Genomic DNA, 18,546 nt, shown 5'->3' with positions numbered 1-18,546 from the left:
CCTATGTCTTATGTAGTCATTTTTCTGACGTTAAGTCATATATTACTTCCTCAAAGATGCCTTCCATCCTGGGACCCCAACTCCATCCAGTCAGGCACACAGCACCCATATTTCAGAAGCTTACATATGTAAGAACAAAACTGTATGACTAGGTAATTAATACATGCTATTAGTTGAAGTCTATTATCCTAAAAGTTTTAAGTATTGTTCATTCTACAGCCTTCAATGTCAACTCCAGTCCTTGGCACATAGTAGGCACACCATAAGTATCTGTAAAATCAATTAGCACCTGCTGAATATTTTGAATAGCCCCAACTATGAGCCAGCACACAGAGATACACCCCGTAAAATTACAGCAATCCAGCCCTTATCCTTTTGGACCTTATCATACAAAAAAGTAGCAGACAAATAAATATATAAATAAATAAAAAGAAATAGCTAATTAACACATAATTACAGTTAAGAATTTCACTATTGTTTTTTATCTCCTCCTGGACACTATCATGAATAAAAATATTTTGTTCTTAAGATTTGTTTTTAAATTTTTACTGATGTTTGTCTATCTGGGTGAGTATATGCTCTCTGTGGGACAGTGGCCTGAGAATCCAGAAGAGGGTGTCAAATCCTCTAGATCTGGAGTTCCAGGCACTGGTGAGCTGCCTGATATGGGTGCTGGGAATTCAAGTCCTCTGCAAGAGGAGCCTCTCCAGCCCCAATACAGATAGTTTTCATGGTGCTTTACATTTCTTCAATTTGCCAAGCACACACACACATCCCTTCTATCTATTTTCTGTTCCTCCTATTGGTAAATCTCAACCAGTCATCCCAAAGCCAGGCATTCAAACTGCCAGAGACACAGTACACTAAACCCTGAAGGTACACTTGCCTGTGAATATCAGAGGAAGAACATTCAAATGAAAAACAAATAGCTCTACACAGGTATTTTCTCGCCACCAAGGCTAATAGGGTAATTTTTGGTAGACCTTATAAAAGTGAGCAAATACTTGAGCTTGGTGGCACACATTTTTTTTTTTTAATGGGCATTGGTGCTTTGCCTGCATAAATGTCTGTGTAAAGATGCCTGATCCACTAGAACTGGAGTTACAGACAGTTGTGAGCTGCCATGTGGGTCCTGGGAATTGAACCCTGCTCCTCTGGAGGAATAGACTGTGTTCTTAACCACTAAGCCACCTCTCCAACCCTTGGTGGCACACACTTTAATCCTAGTGCTCAAGAGGCAGTAGTAGGTGGATCTCTATGAGTTTAAGCCAGTCTGAACTCATATATAAAGTATATGGTAAGTTCTAGGCCACCCAGGGATGCATAATGAGACCTGTCCAAAGGAAGGGGTGGGGAAGTCCAACTGACATACTTTAAATTTTCTCATATTTTACTATTTTAAAAATTTTTTGCATTCTCACAGTGGAATTTCTGGTAATTGGTTAATGTCACTATAGTTTCAGTAAATATTAGCTTAAGAAAAACAGTCCAAGTTAACCCTTTTCTTTCTTTCTTTCTTTCTTTCTTTCTTTCTTTTTTTTTTTTTTTTTTTTTTTCCAAAACTGTGTAGGTAGAAATTAAGTGGTTCTGTACTAAGCTATCTCTTAGGTTCCTTAAAGGAAAACCAAAAAGAAATCCAAACAAAATGGATATGGCAGCATGTGTCTACACAATCCCAGCACTCAGGAGGCTGAGGCAGGAGAATCAGAAGCATAACACACACAAAGAGGAAGAGGAGGAAGGAAGGGAGGGAGGGAGGGAGAGAGGGAAGGAGGGAGGGAGGGAGAGAGGAAGGAAAAGGAAATGAGAAGTATTAGTTATACTTAGTGCTTTCTGTCATCAAGAACTCACTTGGCCAGCCCGACTGCTCTGGAGGCATGGCCATCTGGCAACTGAGATCATGAAGAGGCCTGACCTGAGGTCGCCATTTCATCTTTCATATCTAGTCTACCTCCACACTGCTTGTCAGCCATGTTCAGAAAACATGTCACCATGCAATAGAGACAATTGGGACTGAAAAGAATTCCCTGCAATGCACCATACTAAGTGCTTCAATGGAACATTAGGCTCTAGTTGTGGGCTGAGCCATTTCTTATATTTAAGCCTTGACCTTGGAATGTGACCATATTTGGAGACAATCTCTAAAGAGGAATTACATTAAAATGAATTCATTAGGGTAGGCTTTAATCCAGTATAACTGATTTTACTTTATTATTTTTAAATTTTTATTTTGTTATTTTTAGTTATGCATAATTATGTGGGCTGTGTGTATATACATCTGAATGAATGGCAATGCCCTCAAAGGCCAGAAACATTGGTTTCCCTGGAGCTGGAGTTATAGGCTGTTGTGAGCCACCTGACATGGGTGCTGGGAATCTAACTCAGTCCCTCTGCAAGAGCAGTATGTGCTCTCAACTGCTAAGCCACCTTTCTAGCCCCACAACTAGTTTTATTATAAGAAAATTTACAAAGGGAAACCCATGCAACTCCAAGGATTGCAACCATCTATAAGCCAAGGAAAGAGGGCTTGGAAGAAACAAGTCCTGTCCACACTCTGGTCTCTAGCATTATAGGAAAATGAAATTCTGTGCTTAATGCTTCCCCCAACCTGTGACATTCTGCTCTGATTGCCCTAGCAAACAAGTATAGTTCTAAAAGTCACGAGAGCCTGTTCTAGTCCTCAGAGTCCAGAGTTCAGTGACAATCATGAGCAGCAGCAGAGCTCACCCACGCCGCTTTTAGACTGACAATGACATCTGTTCAAATAAAATCATGTTCCCATCACACTAGGCAAGAACAAAAATACGTGCATTAATATGTAGAGAATCAGTAGGAAGAAACAGGAGGGAGAGAGAGTTTAAGCACAGATGTTTTATTCCCCTGATCTCCTACTGCCAAATGATAAGATGTTCCCATGGGAAAATGCCCCCAAAGTATCAGCTCAGTTCTGACACACAGGGACACAGCTCCTTCCAGCCAGGCCAGGCTAACTGTGAGCAAGAACAACTTCAGCTCCACCCAGGTTGATGGGGAGAAGGGATGATCCTGGAGGACAGAGGATGAAAGGGAAGAGGAGTGAAGGGTGGATCTTGCAAGGCTAGAAGAAGAGGCTATGGGGACCAGGGCAACAGAGGGCCCCAGGAGGACTCCCTTCTTTCAAAACCAAACCTGTTAGGTGACCTTGAAGAAGGGCAAGAATAAGGACAATTAAGAGACTTTTTCTGCCCTTCTTTTCCCTTTTTCTATTTTCTCTCCCCCCATTCACTCTCCTCCCCACACTGCCTACACATAAACAAGGCAACCAGAGAGTGTGTATCCAGCACAGAGGAGAAGAGTTGTCAGGCAGTGGCCAGTGCTGATAAAAGAACTTGGGGTTGTCTGCCAAGGCCACTCCCTGCTTCTCTAACGGCTCCCCCTACCTAGGAAAATGGCCCTGGGATGCACTTTGAATTAGGTGGCTTGGAAGGCCCTTGGCCAAGCAGGACCAAAAGCCTCTTCTCTAGTCATGTGAAGCAGGCTCTCAATCCAATCTTTTCTGATTGCTGGTCAGCCCCCACTGATTACGGGGAACCTCAGAGGAGGCTTGAGGGATGAGAATGCCATCTTTTGAGCAGAATTCTTTCTCTAATATAAATAGGGTCTAGGGCTGGTAGAGTGCTTGCCTAACACACATGAGGCTCTGAGTTCAATCCCCAGCTCCATCCAAACTCCTCCCCAGCACCACCTGAACTCCTCCCCAACCCCACCTGAATTCCTCCCTAGAACCTCCTGAACTCCTCCCCAGCCCACCCCCCAAACTTGATATGGTGGTATACACCTGTTATCTCATCTCTCAGGAGGAAAGTAGGAAGATCAGAAGTTTAAGGTCATCCTTGGCTACATAGAAAGTTTGAGGCCAGCCTGAGCTACACAAGACTTCCATCTCAAGAGGAAAAAAGAAAGAAAGAAAGGAAGAAAGAAAGAAAGAAAGAAAGAATGAAAGAAAGAAAGAAAGAAAGGAAAAGAAAAATAGGTGAAGGAGAGATGCAAAGGGAAATTGTTGATGAGAGATCTCAAATCCCATACAACATTCACATTTGATTTCAGAACCATGGACTCTTATAAAAAGTGTTTTTTGCACAAGCAGATAGATTTTTTTCCCCCTTTAACTTAAGCTGATAGATCTGTATAAGTAGAAGAGCCTTGTAATTTAGTAGGAACCTTCAGGTACATTATCTCATTTGGGATGCACAATACCCAAACACATAAGGCAAATTACTCTGGCTCTTGCTTTACAGTTTAAGAAGTAAGGCCCTTGACCTGGGGATTTGTCTTCTTGGCTTCCAGACACTCCCAGAAAAGATGTCCCCACTATTCAGGAGAAAAAAGAGGAATAGAAAGGAGGATCCCAGAAGAGAGGCCCTTTAAGACGAGAGCCATGGGGAGACATAGAAAGACTACATGAAGGCAGCGTGGCAGCTGTTGCTGGTCTACCCAGCATGCAGATGAGAGCAACAGAGGGCTGAGTATCATCAGCCCACAGGATCCTGGGGGATTGTGCACTGTTGTTGTCTCATGCCAATCAGCCAGCCTTTAGGATGGCTGATTACACAACAGATAGTGAAGCAGATGCTAGAGTTCTCCAATAAATAATAATACTAAATATTAACAAATGGAGCATGGCTTGGTCTCCTGACTGATTTCAGTAATTTATTCACTGCTCTGAGATGTGACTGAAATTGGAGAAAAATAATTCAGAAGTTTCATACATGTCATTTACATAATAGAAAATGAATTTTAGCTCAGAACATCCAGCTGTGAAATTATCTTGTCAGTATGCAAATGAACTAGAGATATACGTATGTAAATGTGGACAGGTAGGAGAGTGTTATTAAAATACTTAGTATGGTTACACAACGCTTAAATGTTTTTTTCCTCCTCTATGCTGAAGGAAAATTTTAAAGCCTAGCAAAAGCAGAATACACAACAACAGAAAAAAGAAAAACAACTAAAATAAATAACCCAGTGAGGAAAAGACAGACAAATCATGAAACATTCAAATAAAGGAAGAACAAGGAACTCTAGTTTCAGCTCTCAGCATAGGTAAATCTCTAAACATCAACAAAAAAAAGGAGGAGGGCAGGCATTGCGGCACACACATGTGACCCTGGCACTCAGGAGACAGAGGCAGGAAGAACAGAAAGAAGCTCAAGGTCATCCTTGGTTACATAGCAAGTTTGAGGCCCACCTGGGACACATGAGACCTCATTTTAAAAAAGAAATAATAAAATTGCCAGGCATGGTAGTGCATGCCTTTAATCCCAGCACTTGAAAGGCAAAGCAGGTGGACCTCTGTGAAATCTAGGCCAGCCTAGCCTGATCCACACAGTGAAGTCTAAACCAGCCAGAATTTCATAGTTAGACCCTGTCTCAAAATAAGAATAATTAATAAATAAAATAGATACATTGTAAGACCATGTCTCAAGAAGAAAAGATTCAAAAATAACAGAGTAACTTGCCAAAGCAACTTATGCTCTACCAAAAAAAAAAAAAGCCAAAAGAATGTAAGAGACATTTTCAGAATAATGTATCACCACAGAACTTGGGCTAGGGAGATGGCTCAGAGGTCATGTGCCTGAATTCAAATCCCCAGCAATCAAGCAAGAGCTAGGGGTGATGTATTTGCAACCCCAGTTCTGGGAGGACAGAGACAAGAGGATCGCCAGGCTCAGTGAGACCCTATCTCAAAAAATAAAGTAAAAAACAAAAGGGAGATATCCAACATTGACCTCTGGCCTCCACAAACACCCATGCACATGTATGCACACACACCCACATAAACACGCACACACACATTGCACATACACACACGCACGCACACACAAGGGAGAGAGACCACAAATAATTTAATGGAATTTACATAAAAATCTCCAAAATATAAATCTTAGCAACATACTGTTTAGGAATATATATCCAAGAAAAGCAGTAATTTCCCTTCAAGGGAAGGACAAGCTTGAAGAAAATGGCAAAGATACCTCTGAAGTCACTGGCCATGTCCTACTTCTTAATCTGGACAGGAGATAAATATATGCACTTAAGAACACCCTATGCTATTTATCTGTGATAAATATTTTTAAAAATATTTAAAACATTTAAATATTTTTATTTTATTAAAATATTTTAAATATTTTTAAAAACTTTCATAATAAGAACACTATTTAAAATATGATCAAAGAATATAGCAAATGACAATTAAGATTGTCTCCAGCAATATGTTTATGTAATTCATAATCAACCTAGTTTAAAATAAGAGTATTGATCACTCAGTAATCTCCTTTAAACTCAGAACAGTGGCTCATACCTGTAATCCCAGCACTTGGAAGGCTACGGCAGGAGAATCATCATGAGTCCAAAATAAACCTGAGCTACAAAGTGAGCCCCTATCACACAAAGAAAGAACAAGGCCATTGAGAGGACTCAGTGGATAAACACCAATCTGAAGACCAGAGTTCCACCCCCTGACCCACAGTGGACAGAGGAAACCAACCCCCCAAAACTGTTCTTGACCTCCACAAGTGCATGGTGGTGCACATGCACCAACAGTCTCACACCACACACACACACACACACACACACACACACACACACACACCATACACAAATGCACACACAATAATCATAAAAGAAATGAAAGAGAAGAAAACAACAAAAGTCACAGCAGGCATACTACAGAGATGTAACTGACCTCAGAGGCACTTACACAGTGATAATGCCAAAGTCTCCTATAGTTCATAATTCCTACTAAAGCTATCCCCAAAGGAGGCAGGTATAATTGTAAACCCGTCATTCAGCAGCCACAGGCCAACTTTGGCTACACTGCAAGCTCCAGGCCAGACTGGGCAAGAGCAAGATCCTGTTTCTGAAAATCAAATGAAGGAGCTGGAATGATGGCTGGGGTTAAGAATGCTTCCTGGTCTTCTAGTTCCCAGCGCCCGCATGGGCCTGCTCATAACTGCCCATGAATTCCAGCTACAGGGGATCAACATTCTCTTCTGACCACCTGGGGTACCTGTATGTATATAGCATGCATATTCATCCACCTGGGAGAAGAGATATCTGCTCTCCCAGTTGGGGACCAGGTGAATGACTTGACTTTCCATCCATTTGCCTGCCTTGGACAGAAGTTCTAGAAAGTACCACACCATGTACTAAAAGACCCTTCCCTGGCAGAGGTGGCTGACTCAGCACTAGACAGCTAAGGTAAACCCAGCCAATCGTGTTGCCACCTGCCCACCGTACCATCTTTGTTCTTACCACTTCCCCTTATCTCTGTGAACTTCCTGTACCATTCCTTAACAGAGCACACTTCCACACCCAGGGGCTACACTTGTACCATGTGCTCATGAACCCTGTCTTCTCTTCTATCTATAAGCTCTGGGAGGGTAGAAAGGGGTCAGTGTAGGCTCACAATTGTGTTAAGCCAGTTAGCACAATCACAATCCCTGGCACCAAGTAGGGATTTTGTGAGAATTGCTTTTAACAAAAGAGTAAAACAATTGTAATTCTTTTCCCAAAAGCTTTAGTCTTATTTCATTAAACTTATATAGAAATATACTTGCTTTAAGAAGACCCAAAATTAGGGCAGAGAAACCAATGTCATAATGGAATCTACATGCAGCCTCAAAAAGGACAATGTCACTGAAATTTAATATCATGTTAAATTTTACAAGTGTAAGGAATTAATAAAAACATACCTGAATGAAGCTGAATTTTCCCAATAACTCCTTCTACCAATCCCAAACAAATGGGATTCCAGGCAAGAAGCAGATCAGTGGCTAAAATAAAGTAAGAAGCAATCATGAGAATGTATTTACCAGAAAACATTAAACTATCTTTTGCAGCATATTTTAAAAAGATTAGCATATCCCCCAAAAGCATTACAAACATCCCCCACGAACATATTACCATAAAGGACTTTGTGGTAAAGCAGAAACCCTGACACCTCAGGAAAACTCTGGCTACCTAGCAGTTATGGAGTCAGAGAGGACTGGGGACTTGGTTGATGGAGGCAGTGCCTTGTTTCCCGACAGGGATGTAACAGGCTACTGCACTACAAAGAGAGTACATGGTAGAACCCACCAAGGGGCTCCAGACCCAAAGAGGCCTGAAAATGGCCATGGAGCTGTCCACTTTCTGATCACACTCTGAAAAACACCTTTCCCCAAAGGGTCATACTCTAGGCAAAGGAATCCAGAAAGCCACATTCCTTAGACATGACTTTAGGGCAAAACCAACAGGACCTGCTTTTTTACTGAATGCCACTGTGTATGTGTGTGTCCCTCATCTGAACCACACAACAGGCTACAGTGATTTGTGTGTAACTAATTCTGTTCTAGACATCCTAAAGAGAAGCAAATTACATATAAAACATGTCTAAGGACAAAGGTTATAATTTAACTCTTCTCCAACCTCGGTTACAAAAGATTGCTACACGCACAGTGACAAATGTGACATTTCTGATAGTTCAACAGCTAAAAAAGATTAGCAAGAATTAATATTCCTTCTGGTTCAGACCAGCAAGATGGCTGAGAGGGTGGAAGCATTTACCATGGAAACAGGACACAGCCAACTCCTGAAAGCTGCCCTCCGACCCCCACATGTGTACTCAGGCACATATGTTGATAAGTCAAATTTTTTAATTTTTCTGATGACAAAATTACATTTTAATTATTACCACTTAAATTTTATTTTACTGAAATATTATCTGTTACATGTAGGGTAATCATACACTAATAGTTTAGTTTTCAAATTCATTTATGTTTTGATTTTTTTTCATCACCCTATGTTGCCATGGTTAGTCTTGAACTCACAGTGATGATACTCCAGCTTCAGCTAGAAAGCACAAACAATAGATTGCTTTGGTTGGTTGTGGCTATTTTTGCAGTGCTGGGGCTAGAACCCACCGTTTCACAGATGCTGGGCAAAGTGCTACCACCAAGCTTTACTTACCCCAACTTCATTGTTTTTATTGTAAGAATTGATGGGGGAAAACGATTTTAAAGGATTCTATACATATTACTGTTTCTGGTCTTTTGTTTTGTTTATTTGTGAGTATGTGACAGTGGGGGCACATTTATGCCATGGTGTCCACATGGAGGCCAGTTCTCTCTCCCACCATGTGGGTTCCAGGGACCAAATCAGGCTGCAAGGCTTTTGAGGCAAGCACCTTTACCCAATGAGCCATCTTGCCAGCCCTCATTTTTAATCTTGACAACATTATGAAGTTGACATCAGGAGTCCCATTTTACAAAAGTAACATGGTCAAATCACCCACAGGACAGGAGACAGAGAGACAGAGAGTGAGTTCCAGGCAACCCAGAACAAGAGTTTTGAGATATTGTTTCAAAATTTTAAAAAGTAAATAAATAAAAGCCTAGAGCCAGAAATGGTGGTACATGCCTCTAATCTCAGCATTTATGCTAAAGTAAGAGGGTCTTGAGTTCCAGGCTAGCCTGGATACACAGTAAATTTGAGGCCAGCCTGGGTTAATGGCAAGCATGTGTTTCAAAAGAAAGAAAACCAAGGAGGTCTGCCAATCTCCCTGGGGTCGAACACCACAGCAACCTGCTCTAACACCTCCCTCAGAAACCAAACAGGGAGCTACTGACACAGAAGTTTTAAATGCCATATGTGATTACAAAGTAACACTAAGAAGCCGAGGGAAAACTGGCCAGAGAATAAGGCCCTCTATTGCACATTAACCCAGCGCCACACAGAACCACCTACTCTTAAGAGCAACATTTCCTGAGGACAAAATTTTTTGTTTAAAGTCTTTTCCTTGGGCTGGAGAGACATGGTGGGAGCCAGGCTGATCCCTAGCTTTCTTGGAGGCCCTGATTCATGGAAAGGGAACCTGCTGGGGAAGGCCAGTAATGGCCTGGGGCCAGGACCCTGGGGTAGCATAAGAATCCAATTCTTCCTCCTAATGTTGTGACCCTTTAATACAGTTCCTCCTATTGTGGTGACACCCCCCCAACCATAAAATTATCTTCATTGCTACTTCATAACTGTAATTTTGTAACTGTTATGAATTGTAATATAAGTATGTGTTTTCTTCTGGTTTTAGGTGACCCCTGTGAAAGGGTCATTAGACCCCCAAAGGTGTCACAACCCACATGTTGAGAGCCACTGACCTAAAAGGTTATGGACACTGTATGCTTGGTCTGTGACAAATTTGAGTTGTCCTGAGTTCCCTGTGCAACATTGCTTGATCAGTACCCAGCTGTTGGTCCAGGCCAACAGTGCAACTGCTAAGAGTACTTGCGGCTCTTACAGAGGACCAGGGTTCAGTTCCCAGAACCCACTAGATGGCTAACAGCCACCCATAACTCTAGTTCCAGGGCATCTGACACCATCATCTGACCTCTATGGACACTGCACAGTATGGTGAACTTACATACATGCAAGCAAAACATTTAGATACATAAACTAAAAATAAATCTTATAAAAAATATTTTAAAAGAAAATATCCTTAAAATCATGACTTCACAGAGGCATAATTTTCCATTTAAGGAAGTACTTCCTTATTTAAACATCAAGTTTTTTTTTCTATTATAAAAATACTGTGATACAAATGATGAATTATATGTAAATATTTCATGTGTCTCCATTCTTAACTTTAGGATAGATTCTTAGGAAAGAAATTAGTAGTCACAACATTTAAAAAATTAAGGCTCTCAAGCATTATCAAATTACTTCTATAAATGTTATATCACATTAGATTTTTGCCAAAAGCATATATAAAAGCTTATTTTATATATACATAGACATATATATGTGTATCATATATATGTGCGTATATATATATGTGTGTGTATATATATATATGTACATATATATATATATGTTGCAGGGTATTTGTTCACACTGACACTCAGAGACTAATAATTACCTTGAATCAGAGGGTGGAGTCAGCGATTGCTGACTGGAATTGGCCATAGGGCTTTTGGAGGAATCAGATGGGGGGCACAGAAAGATACAGGGAGGGGCCTGGAGGGATTTCTTTCTTTTTGATCTGGGAAGCACTGAGTGTAAGGGCCGACTGATTGTTCCTCCACAGCTCTTTGAATGTGTCAGGTTTTTACCCCTTAATATCTGACTCTTGAGTTTTTATTGATATCAGAATAACTTAGATAAATGCATCAGCTGGCATCCAATGCATGGTGAAAATGTGGTGTTAACGGCACCCCTTGTCCACACCAATGCAGGCTGCTGACTTTTCCCGCTGCTATCTCCCTGCACTCCCCAGGCTGACTGACACTCTCTGGGCCTCAGTCACAGCCACTTCCTGCCTGCTCTACAGCCACCAGGGTCAGCTACCCACTGCCGGCTCTGTCATCCAGGTGGACCCATGCCCTCCCACATTGGACCCTCAGCCCCCAGCTGTGCATGAACAGCTGCAGGTGCCCTAGGCTGGACTGTGCAACACAGCTGCCAGCCCAGCTGTCTGGACATCCCACAGCAGACACTCACCTCACTGGCCTGCACCTCTTGGCCCTGCTACCAGAGTTATCCTGGCTGCCCTCACCCCTATAGCTGAGCTCTGCTGCTGTAGCTGGCTACCCCCATCCCCCTACACACACACACAAACACACACACACACACACACACACACACACACACACACCACCATCACCACCACCACCACCATTACTGCTCTGAAAAAAACTGAAATATCAGCAGACCTGGGAATTCTTAAAGGGGGAATTAGGTTTTATTAAGAGTGTGTGTGTGTGTGTGTGTGTTTTCCACTTTAACAATGGAGAATATTACTCTGCAGGGAGTAAATACACTGTGTAGTTCCACAAGGGGTGGTTTGAAAATGGACTAATTAAAGGGATAACAAAACTTAGCAGGGATTGACATAATGTCAATTATAATTACTATTAAGTTTGGTAATTCATATTTTATCCTTAAAAACGTGGTTTGATATGTGCCAAATACAAAAATTGATGTTACAATCCTTACAAAGACCTACTGTACCATCACATGATGAAATTGAAAAGGAGTGGCCAAAGGCTATTAGAGCACCAACCTTAATTTATCCAGTTAATATTAAAGATTGACCAGCAGATGATAGGAATTCCCAAGGTTATACAGAAGTTAATCAGAATTCTGTAGAAATGTTAGATTTGAGGAGAACTAAGGAACTGGTCATTTCAAATGGTATGCATTCACCCTATGTGAAGCAAATACTAAATTCATGGGCAACTCAAACAGAATTATCACTCAAGACTGGAAAGACTTAGCTACACAAATATCAGAAACTGGTCCTAAGTTATAATGGAGAACATGGTGAAAGAGGAAGCTAGGGCCATAGAAAAATGAAATAAGGCTAGAGGTATCAATACTTCCCAAGACCAGTTTCTCAGTGAAGGCTAGTATGCTGACTGGCAAAGACAGTTTAGATTTGATGATCACACCTTGGTGCTATGTCATATAGCAGCTGTGAATGCTTGGGACAAGGCTGAAGAATCAGAAAAGAGGACTGAATCACTTACTAAAATTATACAAGGCCCAAAAGAAGCCTTCACTGATTTTCTTGCAAAGTTTGAATTCATCTGTAATTAGAATAATATCAGATCCAGAAGTTAGACAAAGATTAATTGAATATTTGGCTCTTCAAAATTCTAATTCAGAATGCAAATGGGGTGGTTAGGCCTTTAAAGGCAAGATCAGCACCCATAAATTAATGGATCCAAAATACAGCTGACATTGGATCTCACACTAATGCTTCTACTTTAATAGAAGTGATTTCTAAAACCTTTAAGAAAAAATCAAAACGACATATGTTTTAATTATCATAATCAAGGTCATCTGAATAGGAATTAAAGGCAAGGGACAATGTTCTTTCTAGAGATAATCCAAACAGAAGGCTGGGCCTTCAACAATGGACAGTTAAGGTAACCCTTTGTCATTGGGAAATACTTTAGGGGACCTACCTCAGGCTCAGATAGCAAATTTGGTTGAACTATTCCCTGTCAGCATGGCAGAAACTCATCCAACAGAGCAATTAAAAGACTTAATGTCTATATTTGTTAAAAACCACACTACTCTGGATCACAGAACAGCTTCAGTAGATAAAACAAAATTTTCAGGAGAGACCACAAAAGCCATATTTTGGCAAACATCTACAAATGATCAAAAACCAAAATGAAAGCTATAAATAAATGGCATTGTAATCAAAGGTTTGGTTGACACAGGTGCAGATTTAACAATAATTTCACCAAAATCTTAGCATCTAGATTGGTCACTTTAAGAGGTAAATATTCGGCTTCTAGGGATTGGAACTTTATCTCAGGCAAAACAAAGTACAAGGTAAGTCAGAAAGACAGGGAAATTAAAGCCATATGTGCCTAACATAGCAATGAATTTATGGGAATGAAATTCATTACAACCATGGAAAACATAGATTAACATTCCTTCAATCTCAGAAACAAACCATAAAATACAAAGTACATCTGAGAGAAATATTAAAAGTTATTATCAATAACAATCACCAACTATTCGGGTTGTGTATAAGCAAGTTTCAACAGCTATTGATCTTTCAAAGGTACCAACACTCTACCTTTAAAATGGTTAACTGAAAAACCTGTCTGGGTGGAACAAAGGCCTTTGACATCAGAAAAATTACAGGCACTAGAACAGTTGTTATAGGAACAGCTAAATGTTCAACATATTGAAGAATCAACTAGTCCTTGGACTTATTCTATATTTGTTATTAAAAAGAAATCTGGCTGGGCAGTGGTAGCACATACCTTTATCCCAGCACTCATGAGGCAGAGGCAGGTAGATCTCTGTGAGTTTGAGGCTGCCTGGTCTACAGAGCAAGTTCCAGGACAGCCAGGTCTACACAAAGAAACCCTGTCTCAAAGAGAAGGAGGAGAGGAGAGGAGAGGAGAGGAGAGGAGAGGAGAGGAGAGGAGAGGAGAGGAAAGGAGGGGAGGGGAGGGGAGGGGAGGGGAAGGGAGGGGAGGGGAGGGGAGGGGAGGGGAGGGGAGGGGAGGGGAGGGGAAGGAAGGGGAGGAGAGGAGATCTGGAAAATGGACAATGGTAACAGATCTAAAGGCTACTGATAAGGTAATCTAGCAATAAGGCAATGGACTCTTTCTCACCTGGAATTCCCTTTCCTTCGTTATTATCTAAAGGATGGTCTATTATAGTGATTGATTGAAAAGACTGCTTTTTTATTATACCTTTGCAAGAACAGGATAGAGAAAAATTTGCCTTCACACGGCAAATTTTAACAGCCTGTTAAACAGCCCCAACTTGTGTCAATATTTTGTATAACAGACATTGGAAATAATTCATAAACAGTTTCCTCAATCTATAATTTACCATTATATAGATGATACCTTACTAGCTGATTCAGATGCAGATAGATACCTTAGAAAAATATTTGACAAAATAAAGAAAACTTTGCCTTGTTGGGGATTACAAATTACACCTGAAAAAAATACTAAGAGGAGATTCCATTAATTATCTAGGATATAAGATAAGTATATAGAAAATTCAACCACAAAAAGTGTAAGTCAGGAGAGATTAATTATGAACTCTTAATGATTTTCAAAAGTTGCTGGGAAACATTAACTGAATATGACCCACAATCAGATTAACTACTCAAGAACTAAGTAGTTTATTTCAAACCTTACAAGGTGATAAGGACTTAAAGAGTTCCCAAAAATTACCAGCTGAGACAGAAAGAGAATTGGCTTTGATAGAGGAGAAATTACATTATAGAATAAATATTTTTACCATGCAAACAAGTTTTTTTAAAAAAATTAAAGACCTATATAGAAAAGGTTTCTGATTTGATTCTGAAAGGAAAATTGAGACTTCATCAATTAACAGGAATAGACCCAACAGTAATTGTGGGACCTTTTACTAATGCTGAAATTGTCTCATTATGGGCAGAAAATGAGCATTGCCAAAGAACTTACAGTAACTTCTTGGGAGAGATTAGCAACAAATATCCCCAAAACAAGAGACTTCAGTTTAAAAAGAGAACTTACTGGATTCTTCCTCACACTGTACAGGGAACACCACTTTCTAGAGCTCCTGCACTCTATACTGATGGAAATAATCAGGAAAGGCAGATTATAAAACGGGAAATATAAGTAAAGTGGCTCAAAGCCCTTATGATTCTGCTCAAAAGTCAGAATTACATGCTATTCTCATGGTATTATTAGATTTTCCAGAACCTCTTAATATAGTTACTGACTCTCAATATGCAGAAAGGGTTGGTTAACATATTGAAACTGCTGAACTTATTCCAGATGATTCAGAATTAACTTTGTTACTTATTCATTTACAAGAAATAATCAGAAATAGAAATTATCCCTTGTATATAACACATATCAGATCCCATACAGATCTACCACCAGGCCCTCTAGCACAAGGTAATGAATGATGAAATTGATCAGCTTTTGGTAGGAACTGTGCTAGAAGCCTTAGAATTTCATTAAAAAAAAAACCCACCATATTAATTAGTAGCAAAAGGTTTGAAGAAAGATTTTTCTATCACTTGGCAACAAGCCAAGGAAATTAAAAGAAAATGTCCTACTTGTTCTTTGTATAACCAAACTCTATTACCTGTAGGAAGTAACCCAAAGAGTATTCAAAGAAATTAAGTTTAGCATATGGATATGTTTCATTTTGCAAAGTTTAGAAAATTAAAGTATGTGCACCATACCATAGATACATATTCAGGATTTCAATGGGCAATTGCATTGACATTCTGAAAAGGCTGACTTTTGTTTACACATTTATTAGAAGTTATGGCCATTATGGGAATACCCATACAAACTAAGACTGATAATGTTCCAGCATATGTCTCTAGTATAAAACTTTTTTGCATATTACAACACAAAGCATATCACAGGTATACCACAAAATCCTACAGGACAAGAAGTTATGGAAAGACCTAATTACACTGTAAGATATGCTTAATAAACAGAAAGGAGTAATAAAGACCCCCAGAAATCAACTATATATTGGGGCCCATAAAAAATGGCTTCATTTCATCTTGGCTTAAGTCAGAGAGTTCAAAAGTATCCTTATTCTCCCAAGGTTAAAGTCATAAGACCTAAAGGTCTAAGGCATGGTTACTGTAGGATGTTTGATCTCAGTGTGGATGTCTTATCTAAATAACAAAAGACTTGGTCTGAGGGTTACTCTTCACCCTCAAGGCCAGATAACTAGAGATTTAGTCTAAAGCGTGGTTACCAATGTTTGGAGAATTAAGGAAGAAATATATATCAAATACTTGCAAGGAATAGGGCTCAGAAGATACAAAAATAAAGAAGCAGGGCGGGGTATTATCATTCAGAGGTAGAATAGATTCAAACAGGGGCAGGGGAGATGGCTAGGTGGTTAAGAGTGCTTGCTGCTCAAAATGAGGTCTACAGTTTAGATTCCAAGACCCACATAACAAACAAGGCAGGTGTTTGGGGTGGAGGTGGAGATGGAAGAATCTATAGGGTTTGTTAGCTCCCAGCCTAGCTAAGAAACACAGCCCTCCCTGCCCCACCCCATTCAGGGAGAGACCAAGACTCAATGGAATAGGTCAACCAAGAAAGAGAAGTACACTTCAACCCCCTTCAACCCACACCCACACACACAAGTGCACACACACAGAGACACAAACAACACATAAATAAATTTAAAACAACAGAGTAATATTTAGGTAACATAAGATCAGTGGGTTTAGTAGAAATGTGAGTAGGACTGGGAGTAAACTGAGGCCAGCTAAAGAGTGACTTAAGTAAACCACTTCTTGGAATCTATTGCAGGCACATAATGGCATAAGTGAAAAAAAAAATATTACAGCCATGTTTTTATCTCAGTTGACATAATGAATGCTCACCCAAAAGTTAAATAGTGATTTCAAATGTTTTAAGTCCACAGTGAAAAATACTGTTCACACCATGACTTGGTGAAGTCATTCAAGAAAGCATGTGCCAGAAATACAGCTTCATGGACAGAGGCTGGGAGCAGGGAAACCAGCAAGTTACTGCAAAATTATGACTTGAAATGACATATGCTCTTGGGAAGTGGGTTGGCAGTAGACTTGTTGTGAGCCACCTTGTACCTCGTAGTTTCCCAGTATCTACATGATGGTTGTCAACCATCTGTAAAGAGAGTTCCAAGGGACTTGATGCATTCTTCTGACTCCTGCAGACACCAGACATACATGTGATGCATATTCAGACATGCGGGCAAGGTACTCATACACTGAAAATAAATAATCTAAAACAATGCTTTAAAGAATGAAGAGAAGGTTGGGATGGCTTAGTGGGCTCAAGTGCTTGCTGCATAAGCCGTGGGGCCAGGCTGGCAGAAAAATTGCTTGTAACAAAATGGCGCCTGCAACATGGGTACTAAGAACTTCCACTTAAAACTTTAACAAATGCTTAAGAAGGGATTTCAGAAACAAAAGAACAGAGACATACACAAAACAACAACAAAACAAAGAAAAAGAGGCCATTATTTCAAGGGAGAACAAGGGAGTTACATGGTACATGGGAAGAAAATGTTGTAATTATACTTTAATTGAAAAATTATAAGAGTTATTTGGGAGAATTAAAGAAAGTACTTTTTGCCATGTACCTCAAAACTGAAAACATTTAATGCTTTTGCATGAAGGGTCCCTATCAGTCTTGGAAGCTGATATTTTGCTCAAATCTATGTATTTGCTAAACATTTTGACCAGTTAATTATTGAGATCTCTTTTTAATCCCTTGCTTTATATACTTGTACCTTCATATTTCTTGCTGTATATGATATTTAAAGCTTTATTTATCTCATTTTATTAGTATGAATGTATGTTTACCACATGTGTGCCTGGTACCCACAGAGGTCTGAAGAGGGAGTCCAACTCCTTGAAACTGAAGTTATAAACAGTTGTGATCATCCACAAAGGTGCTGTAAGCCAAACTCAGGTCCTCTGCAAGAATAGCAAGTGCTCTTAACTGCTGAGCCATCTCTACAGCCTCACTGCTTTATATTTTTGAGATGAGCAGATATATAGAGATTTGGGGTTATTCTCTCTTCCCAGTAAACTTCTGTTTATCAAAATGTACCACTTTTACATCAAATAGATTGTTTGCCTAGTTTAACATTAATGTGAAAGAAACACATTAGGCATTAAAAGGATAAATACGAACATTGCTAATCCAATCATATTACTTCTACACATCCCATCCTTGGAAACAAAGTCCAAATTCCTTAGAAAAACTTTTAAGCACATGGGTGAAGGGTGGAGGGAGATATAGGGATAGTGGCACACGCCTTTATTCCCAGGATTTGGGAGGCAGAGGTGGGGAGATCTCTGTGAGTTCCCAGGCCAGCTTGATCTACATAATGAATTCCAGGACAGCCAGGGCTACATCAAGAGACCCTGCCTCAAATAAATAAATAAATAAATAAATAAATAAATAAATAAATAAATAAATAAATAAATAAATAGAAGACTTTGAAGCCCTGTGTGAGCTATCCCTGCCTGTCCTT

General features: G+C 39.9%; 1 protein-coding gene across 2 annotated transcripts in view; it reads right to left on the bottom strand.

The window, feature by feature from the left end:
- Inpp5f (inositol polyphosphate-5-phosphatase F) overlaps window positions 1-18,546 on the bottom strand; it is a 92,204-nt gene that overhangs the window by 58,278 nt on the left and 15,380 nt on the right. For both annotated transcript variants that reach the window (XM_051193132.1, XM_051193131.1), the window contains exon 2: window positions 7,734-7,814. In XM_051193132.1, coding sequence (XP_051049089.1) covers window positions 7,734-7,814 — 81 coding nt within the window. The remainder of the gene's footprint in view (window positions 1-7,733; window positions 7,815-18,546) is intronic.

This window comes from Phodopus roborovskii, unplaced genomic scaffold (genome assembly GCF_943737965.1).
Source record: "Phodopus roborovskii unplaced genomic scaffold, PHOROB, whole genome shotgun sequence".
Taxonomy (NCBI): Eukaryota; Metazoa; Chordata; class Mammalia; order Rodentia; family Cricetidae; genus Phodopus; species Phodopus roborovskii.
This window is presented reverse-complemented; position numbering and strand designations above follow the sequence as displayed.